Source organism: Paramormyrops kingsleyae, chromosome 15 (genome assembly GCF_048594095.1).
Source record: "Paramormyrops kingsleyae isolate MSU_618 chromosome 15, PKINGS_0.4, whole genome shotgun sequence".
Lineage (NCBI taxonomy): Eukaryota > Metazoa > Chordata > Actinopteri > Osteoglossiformes > Mormyridae > Paramormyrops > Paramormyrops kingsleyae.
This window is the reverse complement of record NC_132811.1, coordinates 23097658-23117178: the sequence shown is the minus strand read 5'-3', so window position 1 is coordinate 23117178 and position 19521 is coordinate 23097658. Positions and strand designations below refer to the sequence as shown.

The following is a 19521-nucleotide window of genomic DNA, read 5'->3' as shown; positions in this document are numbered from 1 at the left end:
ATGAAAGTTGCCATCTGTAGCAGTAACGTTAAAGCTATTCATTATGCTGTAATAACAATAAAACGAGGTGTAGAGGACAGGAGGTCTACATCTCATAAAAAACAAAAACAAATGGTAACAGCAGGCAGCAGAGTAAAACAGTTACAGGATTTAAACGAGATTCAGGCAAGATGTTTCAGAAAAGAAGTGAACAGACAGCATTACTTACTCACTCACACCCGTACTCTTGTTCAGTCCGTGTAATCAATGAGCGATTGGTTGAAAACAAGACATTAGTGTTTTGGTGAACAAACACAGAACAATCCCAGTGACACAGTCCATAACAAGGTGAAAATTAGGTAAAACTGAAAAAAACAGAAAGAAATTAGATTCTGACAAGGTTAGCACAGTAAAATTTAAATTGTTCAGATATTTGCATGTAAAGTAATATATCAATGGATAAAAATATATCTAAGCCTTTGTTTCTTGGGAATCGTTTATACATGTAAAACATGTAAAAAGTAAATTTGTTATCTTATTATTATTTAACAGAAATGATTCTTTTTAGAAAGAAGTTTTGGTCTATGTCACTTGGCGGGCAAAGTCACATGACAACAAGATGGTAGCAGTATTAGATCAGAACAACATCAACAGAAGCAACACATACAGTATTCAGATAGTTTTGAAATGTTAAGACTCTCAGGAATATGGCACAGGAATAAAACATAGAAATGAATTTCACAACCTAACGCACAACTTAGGACCCCCAGGAACGAATGGTGAATCGTGTCTGACCCCCCCCCAATTCTGTCTTCCTGACTCCAACATTCAACGTGGACTGGAGGCCATGCTCAGCAGAGCCATGCGCTGGTTTCTCATCTCCATGTTGCCCACTGCATGCAGCGGACTAAACCCAACCTGGCTTGGTGCCTGATCTCTGAGATCAAAGCTGCCTTTCCGCTATGGTGCCTGAAGCTACGTGACAAGCAAAGTTAAAGTAAGTGGCTGGGAATATCATGCTACCGGAGTTAGCCAGTGAGAATATGCAAGTTTATTGTTTTTTATAGCTGATAACTGGCCATCGTGGTTTCATGGTTAGCATGTGCGCCTCATGCCTCTGTGACGGTTCCCGTCCAGCCGCCTGCTCCACGTGTATCATTTCCGTGGTCCTGCAGCTTCCATCCTGATACTCTGAATTCCTCCCATGCTTCAAATAGGTTAGGTGAAGTGATTGTGAGTGTGGCTTCTGTGACTAGCCTGTGACTAGCATCCCAACCATGACCTGATCATTTATCTGGGAGCCCAAGGCTGACGTCAGCATGGTGTGTCCAGGACGTGGCCCCGATGTTCACCGGACCATAAGCTACAGCCTAGGATAGCTTATACAGTATGGTGTACATAGTGTGTCTGATGTTCTCCCAGTGTATCTGAAACATGAAACCCTCCTGCATCATACCAACCTGGTGCCATCTGGTCTGCTCACTCTCTCACATCATCGCTTCTGACATGCAAGGACCATGCAGTTGTTGACGTCTGTGTATTTATAAAGTATGCGACATGCATAATACCTGACCCTGGGAGACGTTCCAAGACTGCCATTTTGTCCTTAACTTGGGCTAGTCGATCTAAGCACAGAAATCTTAATTTGATGTATCTACCAAATCGTGAGCTTGGGACTCATGGCGTAATGCCAAGTTGTGAGTGGCAGCTAAGGGCAAAGGGCATGGCAGCTGGACCAGATGACCTCCCGGGCTCCTGCATGCATGGGCGTGCTGTTCCATGCTCATACACAATCAGGTTACAGCTTATACTTTGGTGCCATAGGAAATATAGTGAAGACTTCCTGCTGTACTTTGCTTTGATAAACTATTTCAAGGTTTAGTTTTTAGTCATAGGTCAATAAATAGAGAATGAGCTACTGCCACACACTCACATTCCTCTACCTTACAGTAAGTACCATTTAACGTTCGGCAAGTGAAATTTGACCGGTTTGATGTGTATCTTAGATGTACCAATCTTTAAAATAAATTCCACACCTCGGACATACATCTACAGAAAAATATTCCCTTTGTTGAAAAGGAAACACACTGCTCGCATTAAATTTGGATGATGTATATTCCGTGGGATTGCAGTAGAGATGCAGAGTGGACTGCTGTTCATAGATCCATAAATATTTGCTGTTCTATACTTAATTGCCTGCTTAGCAGGGCTAGTAAAACTAGTAATATATTTTACTAAATATGAATACTAAAATAAATAGAAAAAACTGTAAATACTAGTATTAATCATTTTGTACTGTTTCTTTCTATCTATAAACAAGAGATTTCATGAAACCTTGTTAGCCAATCAGTGGGGCTATAATGGAATAACTGTTTGTATGTATTTGTCTTCCCGACTAGGATAACCAGTTAGAAGTGAAATGGATGGAAATATGCTATACATGTCTGACCACATGACAGCAAACCATAAACAAAATACAATTAAAATGCTACACTGTTACACATATAACAGCTGAACTTAGCGACTAAGGCTTCCACACAGCCTCCACTGCTTATCGCAGTCGATCCCACTTTAAAGGTTCACCATTTGGTCGCCTATAAACCCGTCTCTATGACAACAGTTGAGCCCCTCCTCTGCAGTTACTGGGAAGCCTGCCAGTAGCTATGGTGACCCACTGGTCAATTTATAGCACCTCAGAGTAACCGAAGCAAGTCGAAGGGGAAATAATGGGACCTCAGGAAAAAGACCTAGATCCAAGATTTTGAGACAGTGCCATCTGATCCAATAACTTTCTCACTGTCCCGTGGGCCTTGTTTAACACAATGCAGCATGTTTATTGATCTGTGCCAAACACTGTGCAAAACAGAGAAGGAAAATATTCATTAAACTGCTCCTGTCACCTCAGTGTCTGAGTTAACCTCTATCCTAAAGGAATAGCCTAATACGCTAATACCTAAAACCCATATGATCCCAATATCTCAGAAAGAAGCATGAATGTGCCTCTGTTCGCCATTTAACACTCATCGCGGTGTTAGGGTTGTGCAGCACGTTAGCTGAAGTGGTCCATTTTGCCAAAGGCATGATGGGAAAATGCAAAGTCCTGCCCATTGTTTAAAACACTAATGCAGACGCTATTTGTCATAAAATAGAATGTGTAAAGGATAAACTGCTCTGTGAAATAGGTTACGCTGTAAGGTCCATGTCGGGAATGTGTCCCTATTACACAGCATCGTTATGGCGTGCGCCATTACCGTTACTGCATTTTTAATACACTATGCTTTCGTAGAAACAGAATAATTTACCTGGCAGTGATGAATTACATAACCAAATGTATAAGGAGAGAATGAAGGCTTTTAAGTCTAAAAAACAGCAAAGCCAGCCTCTACAGACAATACGTGTTCTGAGCCTTTTCTGCTTCAGTAGGCAGGTCATCCGCCTTCCGTTTATTTTTATTATTAAAGGCAATATTGTGCCAAATTGTGCGTCAGACATTGTGTGTGTGTGTGTGTGTGTGGTGGTGGGGGGGGGGGGTGGTTGGGGGCGCTGCCTCGTTTAATTAATGTGAATGTTTTATGAAAACTCAAATAAGGGCTCCTCCAACATTACCATCCAAGCTGTAGAATCGGTCCAGGCTAACATGTTTGGCTGTTAGTACTGTTAGTGCAGGGGATGGGGGGGTTACAGGCAGGTGGGGGAATGGGGGGGGGGCACAGACCACTTACTCTGATGACATGAAGGAGGACATGGGGCCGACCTCCTTCGCTTTCTGTAGGGCGTGTTTTTGATTAAAGGCCTCTTCCTCCTCCTCTTCATCCTGACAAAAGACATTCATTTTGTCACCTCTAATAGCCTCTGATTCACTTCATTTTAACACATCACCAGACGCCCAGTCCCACATGGCATGTAGGGTGATTGCCAAAGGAAGAGGGTCACATATCATACATAGCTGGGGGTGGGTGGCTGATGGGGCATGGCAAGTTACCTTGGTAAGTTCCTGAGCGTTGGCCAGGTTGTCAACAGCAATGGCCAAGAAGACGTTAAGAAGCGTATCTGGTCACAGCTGCGTCAAGGAAATGGCGGGAACCAGTTGTGCCATAACAAGGCAAACAAACAACTGGCAAACAAACAAACAACAAGCAAACAACTGGCATACAAACAACCAAGAGGCAAACAACTGGGAAACAAATTGGCAAACAACCAACAAGCAAACAACTGCCAAACAAACAACTGACAAGCAAACAAACAATTGGCAAACAAACAACAATTAAAAAACAATGGACTAGCAAACAATCGACTATCACCTACGACCTTCTGACCTCCATCTTCACAACACGACTTCTCAAATGGATACAGTTCCCAAACAGCGTGAGCACAATGAAGTATATGGAGGACCACATTCCTGTCTTCACACCGCCCTGGGAGCGAATCCCGTTGTACATCACCTCGTTCCAGTCCTCCCCAGTAAGTATCTGGATGAGCAGAAGCACATCCAGGCACACTAACTTAATCTTTAATCTCCAGTGCATTGTGCACAAGGGCCTCCTGTGCTGTCTCATGTAAAACAAGACATCTGACCCATGTCTGCCAGCAATATTCTCTGTGATGCTCATTTTATTATTTACTACGAATCATGGTATTACGGCCTCAAGCTAACAGATCGTACGGATTCTCTTTATTTAACACAGTCATACACGGTCGAGGTTTCCAAACCGAACCTGAAACACTGTCATGATGGCAGCTGGGAAAGTATCAAAATGGGTTGGGGTGTAATCTTCAAAGATGAACCTGTGGGAAAGACAGGAGCACGGGTGACGTCTGAGTAGGACGCACATTGCACAAGGTGACTGTTTTCTTGCCCGAGCCCAAGCAATACTCCGACATTGTCGAGGATTTCTAAAGATACATTGTTGTTTCTGTAAAACGATGGGTGTTACAATGGTTTAGGCCACAAAATATTTCAACAGAATGTCCTCATCATCGTGACAAGCTGTAGGCAAACTTGTGCACCCAAAATATACACTTCACTCGTTATGACTTCCAGCCACACAGCAGTGCTTGGGAAGTGGATTGTTAAACTTTGTCCAGCAGAAACCGGCTTTTGACATACAAAAATATAACTTGGGGACCACAAAGAAACAGTGTCTGCCATGTTAGGCAAACAGCTTGACATGAATAGGAATTAACTTGATTGCATCAAAGGCAGCCCTGAAGCAGTGCTTCTGGCCGTAAAACCACAAGTGATAGTGATGGGGTGGGAGATCCGGTTCTATACCTGCCCCCAAACAGCTGCATGCCCAGCAGAGCGAAGACCACAATGAAGAGGAAGAGCAGGAAGAGCAGGCTGATGATGGACTTCATGGAGTTCATCAACGACACCACCAGGTTCCTCAGAGATGCCCAGTACCTGCACCAAGCAAGCACCCAGAGTTTACAGTCACTCTTGTGCTGCGTACCACCACTGCCACATGACGACATGATTCGTCATAGCTAACCTCTCTAATTAAGGCTACAAACATTATCAGCTGATTAATTAGCCCCTGTCTTCCCCAATCGCAATACCAAAATAAGGTGCAGGCCTGCAATGATCTGCTAAAAATCAATGAGGGATATATGTGGCTCATCACTTTTAAATTTTCATTTCTTCTGCAGACAGTGAATATGGACTCAAACATGCCTGTACCAGGAATAAAAATTTTAGCGCGATTTTGGACATCAAAGGAGTGTGATTCACAAAAGACTCCGAACTCCTGTATCAAATATAGAGGGAAAGGTGCCTCCCCATCTCCTGTCTGTCTCCAATACATAATACTGTTTAAAGCTCAAGAATGACTGTGATTCAGGGAAGTGACTATGTCACTGGGATTGTTTCCTGCACCATTTATAGGGATGCAGCACCCCTCCCCCCCTTCACACTTTTAGCTTTGTCCCCTGGCCTGTGAAGTGTTTAAGCAGTGGCCAATCAGATCTGCTCAGACACATAAATCTGAATAACAAATCTGGCACAGTCAGAGCGAGGCTGACGTAACCTGACGCGGCGCATGTTTTTTAGTGTTTTAATGACGCTGTCGTGTTTACACAAAGCACAGTCTGCAAGATCCAACATCATCTGAATAGTATTTAATTTGCCCTCAGTAAAAAATGCACACCCCCCTGCCATTTTTGCTGCCATTTCTATGAAAAATATGAACTAAATCAGAGTGTTAATTAACGGTAATTACAATCTTTGACACTTTCTGACAAGCGGCGCAGTTCAATCTCCAGTGATTAACTTTTTAAAAGCAGCAACGGAGATGACAATTAAAATATCGCTTTTCAGGGTGAGTACATTGTTAAGAATAATTTCAGTCTTTTGAGGAGAACAATTTCTATTTTTGCGGAACAGATCTCTGCACAAGTCACCCAGTTGTCTCATTCATTAGCATGACATCACAAACGAACAGAAACACACAAGCCTTAATTACTAAAGAAATAAATGAACACTGACCCCACTGATCTGGTGTCATAACTGGTTCATGGTTGTCCTTTTTGCTTACCAAATAATGACGGGGCCCAGTTCCCTCCCAGCATGCTCAGAAGTGCCCCCCCCCCCCCCACCACCAGCCAACATGGTGCTACTCACTTGGTGATCTTGAATATCCTAAGCAAACGTAGAGCCCGCAGAACACTGATCCCAAACGACGTTCCAGGCCGGAAGAATCCCCACAGTACCTCAAAAATGCTTCCTACAATGACCTGTGAATACACTGTAATTAAGGCCAGTGGTCCCCAAGTGCAAAGAGTCAGTTATACCGATATGCAGAAGCAGGACCTATCCATCATGTTCTCGGTTACACTAAATTAAACTTTATTCAGCTGTAATGTGCTTTCTTTTATCTTAATTACACTGCAATTGTAATACACAAAAAGAGTGTTGACACAATTGGCTGATAAAACATCAGAATCTAAAGTCAGGCTTGAAAAATTGAAAATGTGCAGATAAAATACAAAATAACAAATGAATGAAACCCATTATAGTGTTCTAAACATTTCAGAGAATAAGTAACAGGCCTTTGATAACCATTTCATACTGATCCGTATCCATACCATCGTGCTGAGTAACAACGTTTACTATAATGATCCTCCCATCCCCTAAAAGGCACAGCATAATTTAATGTAACACATCATACAATGACTGAACAAATAAACATGGCAGAAAATTCCATCTCCAAAGCTAAGACATCATTTATTTAATCATTTATTGCTATCAAAGATTATCATTTTGTGGCGTACTGTTCTCCAAAACTACTCATACTTTTTTATACTGATTAAGGCTGGATAGGATTTTTCTGTAACACTTATCTAAACATCTGATGTGTCCCAAAGAGAGAAAACCTTGAGATTGATATCTGCTCTACCTGTTGATAGATTTTACTGGGCAGCACTGACTAGTCATTTAAAAACATCTGATTAGTTTTTAAAGTGAAACAATGAATTGTTATTATTTTACTGCACCTCAGAAAAGTTACTATGGAGTAGAGATGCTTCAAATGATCAGCAGCCCATTAAAATTTAAATCGGCCGATTTTCAGTCTTAATTACTCAAACGGCGGCCTTTAATTTGACCGATCTCAATACCAATTTTGTGGATGACGTACAATTAGGGATACTCTGACCCATCAAAATGATCATTAGCTGCCAATATTCATTATAAATAGTTTGATCGGAGCTCTCTATAAAGGCCAATCAGAGGAACCAATCAGATGACAAAATACGTGAGACACACCTCCGTGCGTCACAAAAGAAGCTCAGTAAAATGGCTCTACCAGTCTAGCAGTTCTACAAGGTGTTCTAAAAAGCCTATAAAATCGCTATAGAAATCCCTCATGGTGGAACGCAAGAACTTGGGGTGAAGTTACACTTTAGATGGAAGACCCCCCCCCCCCCCCGCCATAATTGGTATCAGCCAATCTGATTCCAGTGATCAGCAATCAGATCCAAAAACTCTGATCGGAGCACCCCAGTATTTTATAGTGAGACTAGATCACTATATTAAGATGATAATCTCTCACTTTCCTTGCCCTAGCTTTGCCATTCTGAAAGAAAAAAAATGAAAGAAAAATAAAGGAACTCACTCCACAGTCAAAACAGTTGAAGGATGAGTGGAAGTAGAGCCTGGGTCCAAGACCATACATCTTTAAGAACATCTCCATTAGGAACAGACCCAAGAAGAGGAACTCTGCATAGTCTGCAAAACAAAACATCAGTGGTGATTCTCGTGGCCTGGAGGGTTTGTCCATTAGTCATGTCTGACAACATGCATCCCTCAGTCTTTATTTTGTCAAGCAAGTGTGCAAAAACTGGCCACACAGACCTTAGCTCCTGTCAGCTGGTAACTAAGGCAAGCTGAGCAGAGGACGTGGGAAGTCTGCCATCTTGGATGTTTCGGTTGACAGCTTCAGCCATGACGCGCGACACATATGGGCTGAGACTTTTGAAGGCTGGCTTTTCGAGACAGACGCGAACAGATACGGCGTACGACTTACAGAGGAGGGTGGAGAGCCACTGGGGTTGGTTGTGATGCACGATGGCTACGCAGAGAGTGTTGAGGGCAACCAGGCCCAGCACGGTCCAGTAGAAGGTGTGCGTCTTGACCATGCGGCGGACGGAGATGCGTAGCATGCGTTCCTTCCGCCGGACATAGGCGGTGGGACCCCGTCCCACACTCCTGATGCTAGCCCTGGCCAAAGGTCCACCTGTAAGCAGAGGAAACCCTCATCAGGCCAATGGTCAAGTATTCAGTTCTTATACATACATCTAACCCTACATTTTAAGAATGTTTATAGTGCCTCACACAACACATTACTAAAAGACTATTGCCTCAAATCCAAAATTTCCATGAAAACAAATCAAGCTTACTATGATTTTAGACTGGAATAAGTGATAGCCCAGAAAAGACACACATCCTATCAGCATCAGGATGGATGTTCAGATTTGCTATGACCAATATACCGTATTATTTATGTATTATATTATTATATGTTACATTAATATTTATCAGTTTGTTATATTTGTGGTGCGCTGACTCACCCACAGAGGAGATGTCAACATATTGGTCCTCCCCCGGCCCATGTCTGACAGCATCTAGACGACCTCTCTTGATGGTGGCCCGTTTGAGCACTGCAGCCACACAGTTCACAATCAAACACGTCGTCAGTGAAACAGCATACCCATCCACTGAGATCAAAACAGCCATCATTCAAAGAACATGTAATCATATGATTAATAAAATAACAGAGCAAAAGACTCCAGGACTCAAACCCATGACCTCAAATACATTTAGGGAATACAAAAAAGAATACAAAAACAGACTGGCAACTGGCACAGGTGGACTAAAGATCAAGTCCACAGCCGACACATAGAATCATAATAAGGGAACCATTAGGACACTTAAATTATAACCCACAGTGCAATTTTACATTTGCTACATTTGAATATTTAGCTTTCATTGAAATTGAATCAGTCCTAAAGAGTCCCTGCTAACTGTAGGTACAATAATGGTTTTCGGAGACCTCTGGGTGGGTTGTTATTACCTTTGTTTCTATTTCAAAGAGGCAAACAAACAATACAGAAATGATTGCTTACAGAAGGCAAACAGCACAAGGACCCAGGCTTTTCATCACACAGTTACCAAGACGACACATGTGCACTTCTTAATCAGAGTAATAGCTTATTATGTGTTCACTTCCACAGTGATATTGGGACCTTCTATACTGTGACATTTTGTTCCTACTGAAATGTCTTTTTGGAGGCAAGTAAGAACAGATCCCGTCCTTACATGTATTGGTAGTTTGTCGAATGACGACAAGCTCGATTAGACCCTCACACCCCAAAGTGGGGATGATTGAAAAATAACAATGGGCAGCGAGGATCTGTAAAAGTGAAGTCGTGATTCACCATGGTTACTGACTGCATTCCACGCAGACTGTCTATTGGTTGCTGTCAGTCAACATTTAATAAAACAAGATTGTTTATCTGGAAGAATGGCTCAATTTTTATGGCCACAGCTTCACTTGTGTACATAGGGAACTCAATAAAAACATCGACAATTGGGGAAACATTTGGCGCTTCACAGTGGAGGCGGAGTGATCTCAAATAAGTGTCAGCCCTACTTAGGATGTTTTTCTCTTTTGGAACTTGAAGGTGACTTTAATTAATTCAACATAAATGTTGAGTTTATTCTGTGAACCAAATACAACAACAGCATTTTGTACCTGGCATTTAAATGTAAATATACAATACAAAATAATACATTCCATAAAAAGAGAAAAACAAAACAAAAACCCTCAATATTAAAGTAGTGAAAAGTAACTATTTATTCCATCCATCCATCCATCCATATTCTAACCCCTTATACTGGGTAGCCTGGAGTCTATCCCAGGTAACAAGGACACAAGCCTAGGTTACACCCTGGATGGGATACCAGTCCATAACTGTATTTAATATGGACATTTTTATAAGTAACAATAATTTAACAAGAGTATCATTACCATTCCATAAATATGAATGACAAAAAAGAATAACCTAAAACACTGACTGGACATGTGCATTTAGGTGCAATTTTTTAAACATAAAATGTAACATTTCTCCAGGATAATCTCCGGGCCCCCCATGACCCTGAATAGGATAGTTGATATCATAAAATGGATGGATGGGTGGATGGATGGATGGAGAGACCTCTTGTTTTATATGTCTGTCTTTATATATTAAAATAGATACAAGAGATACATAACAATGAAAATCAGGACAAACCGCCTAAAAAAAATTATATTTCATAAGTGCAATTTGTACAGTAAGTGCAATTTGTATATTTTTAATATATTCTTTTATTACTCTTATGCCTCACATTGAGTCACCTGCATTTTCTCAATTTCGTTGTCAAGTGACAATGACAATAAAGATTATCTCATCTCATCTTATCTCATCCATTTCCAAATATCCATTATTTCAGGAGTGCAAAAAAAACATATTTTCAACTACTTTAAAAAATAAACCTTAAACCAAAAATGTCAATGTTAACAAGATACAAACTAATCTTGTTTGATATTCACAATTAACAATGTTGTTAAGTATCTAGCCATCTAGCTATCAACGTTACGTTGTTAAAATTAGCGATATAAAGTAATCCTTACAAATAATCATCATAAATACAAATGTTAACTAATACATAAATGCAAGCTAAATATATGACTTCACAAAACATCTTTTCATTGGTCAATTAGATATTAACACAGAGGACAATGGGAGAATTTCACCTATAGTAAAAATTCACAGTCATGAAAAATTGGACATACGCAGTTTACATCAGAAAGCAACAATACTATCAATGCTTTCCTTGCAAAAAAAAAAAAAAACAAGAAACATTCTTTGAGATCTGTATGCTTCATATTCTTCATGTTACTTTAGCTATTAACAATCATATACAGGACAATTACTGTTCAAACTGATATAAAGAGGGAATGGGAAATGATGGGAACGACATTGACAGTTACAACAGATATTTACAGAGAGGAAAAAGCGAATGATGTACACTTAAATACTGAAAAGCGTATCATGTAAAAAAAATTTGCACACCACATTATCCATGTGCAAGTTTTAGAATTTATGCGCAAAGTGTCTCACCATCCAGAGCTGATGTTCCAGAGTTTTTATTCTCTTCTGCCAGCATCACCTCCTCTGAAATGCATAATTACAAAGCAACAGCTAACGATAATGATGCTGTTTAATCCTAGTAGCTAAATCATGAGAAATGAGAAGTTCTTGCTGACTGAACCTTGCCCTTGTTATAAGTGATATTTATCAGCTATACAATATGAATTTAAATGGTGTTGAGATAACCAAACCAATAATAATAACTGCCAAATTAATTATTAATGAGCTACAGTTTGAGAATTGATTCAGGCAGGTACATTTTTGGAGAGCTGTCTGTTCCTCTGATGTATATAATTCCAACACTTCCCTATTTAATTTCATATAAATGACTGTGAAGTTAATAGATAAATTCATATACAGTGATGCCCTGCTTATCGCAGAAGTTACGTTCCAGACCCATCAGCGATAGGTGAAAATCTGCAATATAGAAATAGCAAATAACATTTTTTTATAGTTTAAGCCATAAAATACCCCTCTCACATGCTTTAAACACATGTAAACTTATTAAACACACTTTGTAAACACATATGATATGTGGATGTCAGGCTAAGGATATGAGTAACATAACAATAATAATAATAACAATAATAATAATAATATGTAACGTATATGTATATATATACACACATCACAGAGAACTGGTATGTGTCGGGGAAAAATCCGCGATATAGCGGGGGTGCGATAGCTGAACCGCGATATAGCGGGGGATCGTTAATGTTACAGCCATACACTGCAATACAAATATTTCTGATTAGTAAAAACGATGGAATGAAATCAAGGAAAAAAACTATGCTAATATCCCCGTTACAGTCTGCCCCCATTTGCTTGGCCTCACCTGCCCGGTCGATCCACGCTCGGTACCCATTCAGCTCCCTCTCGATCTGCTGCTGTCTCCTAAGCTTCATGAAGGCCCTCCGGTTCTCCACCCGCTCCCTCTCTTTGGCAAACTCCCTGCAAGACCCACGTGTGAGGGTTATCGCCGTCGGTGATATTCAGCCCTCTCGTCTGCCTTCTGTGGCCAAACGATTAACGTGACTCCCAGGCTACTTGGTATCTCAAGGAAACCTGCAGCAGTCTGAAGTGCAATGAACTCACCCTGAGAGAACTCCCAACACCAGGTTCAGCACAAAAAAGGATCCAATTATTATTAGAGGGATAAAATAAAGCCAATTCCATGTAGGGCCTAAGGCATCATTGGTCTGCAAAGAGAGGGAACAAAGGTTTAAAAAAAAAACATGAGGTGGACAACAGGCAAGCAGTTCAGGGGGATATAAAGCAATATAATGAATGTACCTTAATGCAAAGGCTAAACACAATTGAAAAGTGTGCCCTTACTGCTTTCATATTCTATGATGGACATATTGAAATAAAAAACAGACAAACTGACTTCAAAGAAATCCCTGTGGGCAAGCTGCAGTTCTTCCTGAGCATGGCAACAGCGATCTTTAACAAGCCACGAGCGACCCTCAACATAGCTGTAAAAGCCCCCAAAGCACCACTGATGTATGTCTTGCTCACTTGACCAGGCCAGTTTAACAGATTACTACCAGAGGCAGACATTAACAAGGAGACACCACTTCTTTATAGTGTGAAGATGGCTGTTAATGTCCTGTGGCTGTGTTGGTCATCATGAAGACAGAAAACAGAATTCTTTGCCAACATTTATCACTCAAAATATTAGTTAACAGTAACAACTTTGCAGCAATGGGACCTGAAGGGAACGGCAGCCGGGTACAGCTGGGAAAACCTCTGCTGAGTAATAATGCAGGGAACTTTGCATTTACTTATTATGAGACAATTTTATCCAGAACAACAAATAAGTGAGGAAAGCTTGTGTTCAGAGGTCAGGCTTATCCGACATCCCCAGAACAGTTGCAGCTGAAGGCCTTGAGTTTACATGCCCAGACTGTGCCACTTATTTAACCGACACTTCTATCCAAAACAATGTAAAAGGAAAGCGTGCGGTCAGACTGCAGGCCAGCCAGCATCCCTGGAGCTGCTGGTGTTAAAGACCTTGCTTACTGGCCCAGTAATAACTTAATTATTATGTTGGTCGGAGGATTCGAGTCCCCCCCTGTCACTGAACAGGCACAGATCCTTAACACACTTAGCTACACACCACCCTAGGTGGGTTGCATGTACTTTTTCTGTGAATTATGAGTGTCAAACTTACACCTCTAGGTATCACTGGGTGGTGGAGGCGGTCCCACAATGAATATTTAAACCAAACAGGAGAACCAATATCTCCTTTTATCTATAAGAACAAAACTTAACAGCAACCAAACTCGTATTTATGTTGCAGTTGGCTCATCCTCTTGGTGTTGCTATTTGATATACAGCCTCACAATCCAAGGGAGCCTTTCTCTGTGGCAGTACAGTTTATATCTAATTCTGCTTTGTGGACAAGGAAGGAGAAAAGGAAGGAGATGATTGACACAAATGGCCCCATCATCATAATGTCAGAACTGATTCACTGAGATCCTTCACAAAGGAACCTTGCAAGAATCGATAGGAATTATTAACATCCTGTGTCAAACCTCGGCCAAAGCAAAGGCTGAAATTCAGGGGCCTCTGACTAGAAGCAAGTGGCCAGTGCCACCATGTCATACTCTGCTGTGACGTCAGAGCGCATACATCATGAGAGGAAGGCAGGTATGCTGGAGAAGCTCTGTGTAGACTGCATGATTTTGGACAGACAGATAGACAGATAGGCGGGCTGATAGACGGGCAGGCAGAGAGACAGGCTGGCACACAGACAGACAGACAGTCTAAGATAGATTAGATAGATAGATAGATAGATAGATAGATTAGATAGATAGATAGATACAGTAGATAGATAGATAGATAGATAGATAGATAGATAGTTGATAGATAGATAGATAGATAGATAGATAGATAGATAGATAGATAGATAGATAGATAGATAGATAGATAGATAGATAGATAGATAGATAGATAGATAGATAGATAGATAGATAGATAGATAGATAGATAGATAGATAGATAGATAGATAGATAGATAGATAGATAGATAGATAGATAGATAGATAGATAGATAGATAGATAGATAGATAGATAGATAGATAGCACAGAGTCAGCCATTCTTCTGGTGCCCTCAAAGCAGTTTTTGTGTTTAAGGGCCGTAAAGTGACATGATTACTCTGCCAGCCAGGGGATTTTAAAATAAAGAAACAGTCTTACAGGAGCATTATATGCACTGCATCTGGTGGTTGAAATAACAACAGATTTATAACACCCACAGTCTTTTGTAGGCACAGAGTTTGATATTCCCTTCAGATGTTTCACAATACTGTGATGAAAAATATAAAAACAAACACCCAGCATTTGCCAAGTTTAGCATGCGTGCTGTTTTATTTGGTCGCTGATGCTTAGAACTATGTTGAGAAATACATATTTGCCGCATAATCCCTCTCAACGCTTCTGCAAGTTTACAGAGACGACAAATGTTGCCTATTTTTACCGTTTCGCAGACCAGACTGCAGTAAAGACCCCTGAGAGGGAGCATACCCAACCTATGATCCCCTCGAAATCACTGAACAAATACCGCCAGCTTTGCTACAGGAAAAACAGCAACTGTGACCTACCAATAGCCATTCAGAAGTGGAGCCGCAATCACATGCATTCTAAATTTAAAAAAAGGAGTAAATAATGAATTCTGGAAAGACAAACTCAGTGATTTACAAACCAGAATTAACACTGCGTACTGCTTAAGACCAGCTGTCTATAATTCTGAATTCTGCTGTCAAGCATGTTGAAAGGGGACAAAAATGCTGATTGGAACATGGAGAAAGCTTGTCGGGTCTAACGGAAGCCGCAAAACCATCCTACACACTGCCTTCTCCACCCCACAGCCTCGACACCACACTGATTCCGCTCAGTCAGTTTAATGCATTCTCTGTTATATCAGTAAGGCTTTCGCCATCTTTCTCTGCTGAAGGCCCTTTGGAAAGTGAATGGTGAGAGAAATAACCTCTGTATTGATTCACGGCTTGTCTCGGCTGTACCTATGAGCAGACTCCGTAGGCATTAAATTATATCTGAGGAAACATTCCATCTTTCATTCCAGCTTCTGAATTCAGCCAGTATTTGACGAGAGCTGAGAAATGTGCTTGTTAAATAAGACAAAAACCATCCTTTCTACTGTATGCTCTACAGTACATCAGTGTTTCCCAACCCGGTCCATGGGGACCGCCAGACAGTCCACATTTTTGCTCCCTCCCAGCTCCTGAAGCACAAACATGGACTGTCTAGCAGGGAACCTGGAGGGAGCAAAAATGCGGACCGTCTGGCGGTCCCCATGGACTGGGTTGGGAAACACTACAGTATACTGCATGTCTGTTTAACATTTATATTAACCTTATTTGGCTGAAAAAACAAACCAGGATTTAAATTTACATTTAGATTAGTGTAGTGTTTTGGGGCCCCTCTATAAACACCACATGAAAAAGGACTTTGAAATAATTAAAGCACAATTACAAGCGCAGCTACTAAGGTGACTCATATTTGGTTGAATGCCAATTAACAGTATGTGTCAGATATGAAAGTGGCCTGACAATCTGCACTTTATTGTGAGTTTTCTAAGCAACATGAAGAAACTAATGGAGACCAAGAGGCCTTAACGTCATTGCCCCAAACGGCATCACTGAAAAACCGCAACATCACTTGACATGTCAAGGGGAAGAGTGTGAGGAATCACGATGGGTTTGCCAAACACAGACAAGCTACACCAGCAGAGAGGAACAGTGGTCACAAGTCAAAGCTCACTGATAGATGAACAGAATATCTGTAAAACACCAAAATAGCATAACGCATCTGTAATCCAGTCTGGACCAAAACTGTACATCATGAGTTTCACAAGGCCTCACAGAGCTAGAATTTATGGCAATACTGCCACTTGGAAACCTTTCGTATCGAAGGCCAACACACAAGGATGCATAATGTTGTGTGAGAAGCATAAATACTCGACCTTGAGCAATGAAAAAAGTATTTCAGTACAGTCTAATATGTCATCTTTCAATCCCTTATGAGAAAATAAAGTATGCCTTCCACAATGTCTATTGTAAGGGCAGCCATCTTGTGGGAGTATATAGGTTCATTTCAATGGGCCAGGTCTACCATTCTGTGTAAACACTGTTCCCTCACTATGTTCTCATATTCAAAGATGATAATGACTCCATATACATTGATAATCAAATTCAAGAGTAGTTTAATTAAATATAGGGTAAGGTTAACAGCCTTTAATGGCCCTCCACCAGATCTAAACTTCAAGGAAACTCATGGAAAGTTTTGGAGTACATAGTGCCAAGCAGATTTCCATCTTCAACATCCAAAGAACTGTAATTTTTTTTCTTTGGGTAACACTTTACTTAAAGCACCCAGGTATAATGCATTCTAGATACCTTCATAATGCATTATAATGGCATATACTGACCATTATAAAGCATTTTGAAGGTAACGACAGTGCATTATAGATGAGCACTTCATAGAGCATTCATATTGCATAATAAACATGGCTATAATGTGTTGTGCCTTTTTATAAATAGTTGTAGCCATGTTTACAATACTGCATTATTATGCCTCATGAAGGTATGTATAAAGCATTATGATGACTGCTTTAAGTAAAGTGTTACCAAACAGTGCAATATGCCCTTACACACAGTGCAGAGAGGAGAACAGAGACTCTTACAAAGGCAGAGTTTGGCCCTTGATATTGATGTAGCATTCGGTACTTCAATTTTCTCTCTATCCCTCTATTATATACTGTATAGTGTACAGCATAGAAAGTGGTAAGTACTTATCATCTTGCTATCATCTTGCAAAATATCAATCCATCAGCACAAATGAAGGATGTTATATTAAAAGAGGAACAGGTCATCAATTTTTTAAATAAAAAAAAAATCCAAAACTTGTCTTTTGCTCTTTAATGCTGAAATGTCCTTCAAACCAAAAACATTCTCCACGAAACTTCAATGAATTGAAGTAATCAAAACAGAAAAGCAACATACTGTACTATCTTTATAATAAACATACAAAGAGATTCTGTGTAGTGTACAGTATACAAATCTATTAAATCTTAACCTGCCTAGGGTCATAGTGATGATTCAATTACTCAAGGAGAGCATAGGCTACAGCTTCACTCACAGCTACGCAACATCACACACTAGCAGATCACCTAAATAAACAAACTCGCATGACCCTACAAGCCACATAAACACTCAGACCTGGAACGATATTTAAAAGCAAAGCAAAGTGTCAGCGTTAGCTATCAAGACACCTAGTATCACAGTTTACTAGATATATAGGTTATTAGTAATTGATAACAGCCATCTGCATGTGCTATAGGGGAAAGGCAGGACTGTTTTCACCACTCAGGCTTGGGAGGTTAGCCTAAGTAAGAGTCCATGGTCCTGTAGCTGGGAGGCGAACCCACCACCTACTGGGTCGCTGTGCTGATTTCCCTGCTGAGCCCCTCTTCTGCCTCAGTGTGCTGTGGTTTTATTTCTGTTCCTTGGTTTAAGTCACAGGCCAAAGGCAGTACTCCACCGGGTGGCCCTTGAAATAGCACATAGTTGATTTTAACACCTCCAACTGATACTCGAGATGCTGGGCTGTGTGGGAATCGGATGGTGATTAGCAATGCCATGCCAGATGTTGGCACCGGAAGGCCCTGTTTCTCCTCAGCTTGCTGACATTGAGGAGTTCAGTAGGTGAAGATGACATCATCATCCATGAAAGTTTTGTGTAATCGATGCTTCTGATTAACGCCATCACTAAATATAATGAAATAATTTGAAATGAAATATTAACCAAATTGCATACATGAGTGGTGTCATTATGTTTCAAAGGATTTGATATGGAAGAAAACATATTATGGAATAATTAGACATGAGTTCGCAAAAAAATTGCCAGACTAGGGGAGCACTGCGTGGTAATCATACCGGAGATGAGATCACCTTGTTCCTTTTAAGATCATCCTGTTCCTTTCATTTGAAACAAAAAGAACAAAACTCAGTCCCAGTAATGGCCATTTAATGCTCTACTTTGGGAATCTAATTAGAGGTCGTCAGGTGCCCCGTGAGGCTAGTAGACACCCACCCCAAGTCCATTCTCAAATGCTTTGTTAATTACCATGGAAGTCTGATGTTTTCCATGACACAATGCTAGAGATTTCTACTGTACATCAAGGGTTAAACCACCCTTTTGGTAGTTGGGCTGATGCCGGATATACGATGATTTGTTTTGAAGTCATCCACTTTGAAGCTTTATATTTCGGTGCATCCAATCCAATTATTCTTCTATGCTTTCTACCCACCTCATCTCTGCCGAATATCTATTATGCCCTCAAAATCATTTTAAAAAGATGACGGAGACTGGATTAGTGAGGTTAGCAGGTTAGCATTAACACATCCTAAAAACACCAGTCCGATTTTGGACATATTCCCTCGCGGAAGCCTTTGCGGGTGCAGAGCACTTCTGCGAAATGCCACGTGTGCATTCTTGACGTTACCGAGCCGTGATTCACCAGCAGGCCTTTTTTCTGTGGCAGGGGAGCGAACGAGCCGGAAGCCGCGGAGCTAACGACCCGCTGGCGTGTCATCGCTTGCACCAGAGATAATTAGTAAGCTGGCTTGTCATGTCATGCTAAGCTAGTGAGCTGCGCAGTGCCTCCTCATGCAGTTATAAACTGCCTCACATACACCCGCTTGTAATTAAATTCCCTCATATTTCATAAACAGTTAAGCTACTGCTGTGAGTTGATACTCATTAGTTACTTCAATTAATGCTGTTTTGACATTAATGGGAATTCTATGAGCTAATCCTTATTAGTCCTTG

General features: G+C 40.8%; 1 protein-coding gene across 2 annotated transcripts in view; it reads right to left on the bottom strand.

The window, feature by feature from the left end:
• The window catches only part of cacna1ea (calcium channel, voltage-dependent, R type, alpha 1E subunit a), a 131443-nt gene that overhangs the window by 26919 nt on the left and 85003 nt on the right, over positions 1–19521 (bottom strand). For both annotated transcript variants that reach the window (XM_072699682.1, XM_072699681.1), the window contains 12 exons: positions 12763–12866; positions 12503–12618; positions 11638–11691; positions 9046–9135; positions 8502–8711; positions 8091–8203; positions 6599–6711; positions 5252–5383; positions 4695–4764; positions 4331–4448; positions 3962–4029; positions 3702–3793 (listed from right to left, as the gene is read on the bottom strand). In XM_072699682.1, coding sequence (XP_072555783.1) covers positions 3702–3793; positions 3962–4029; positions 4331–4448; positions 4695–4764; positions 5252–5383; positions 6599–6711; positions 8091–8203; positions 8502–8711; positions 9046–9135; positions 11638–11691; positions 12503–12618; positions 12763–12866 — 1280 coding nt within the window. The remainder of the gene's footprint in view (positions 1–3701; positions 3794–3961; positions 4030–4330; positions 4449–4694; positions 4765–5251; positions 5384–6598; positions 6712–8090; positions 8204–8501; positions 8712–9045; positions 9136–11637; positions 11692–12502; positions 12619–12762; positions 12867–19521) is intronic.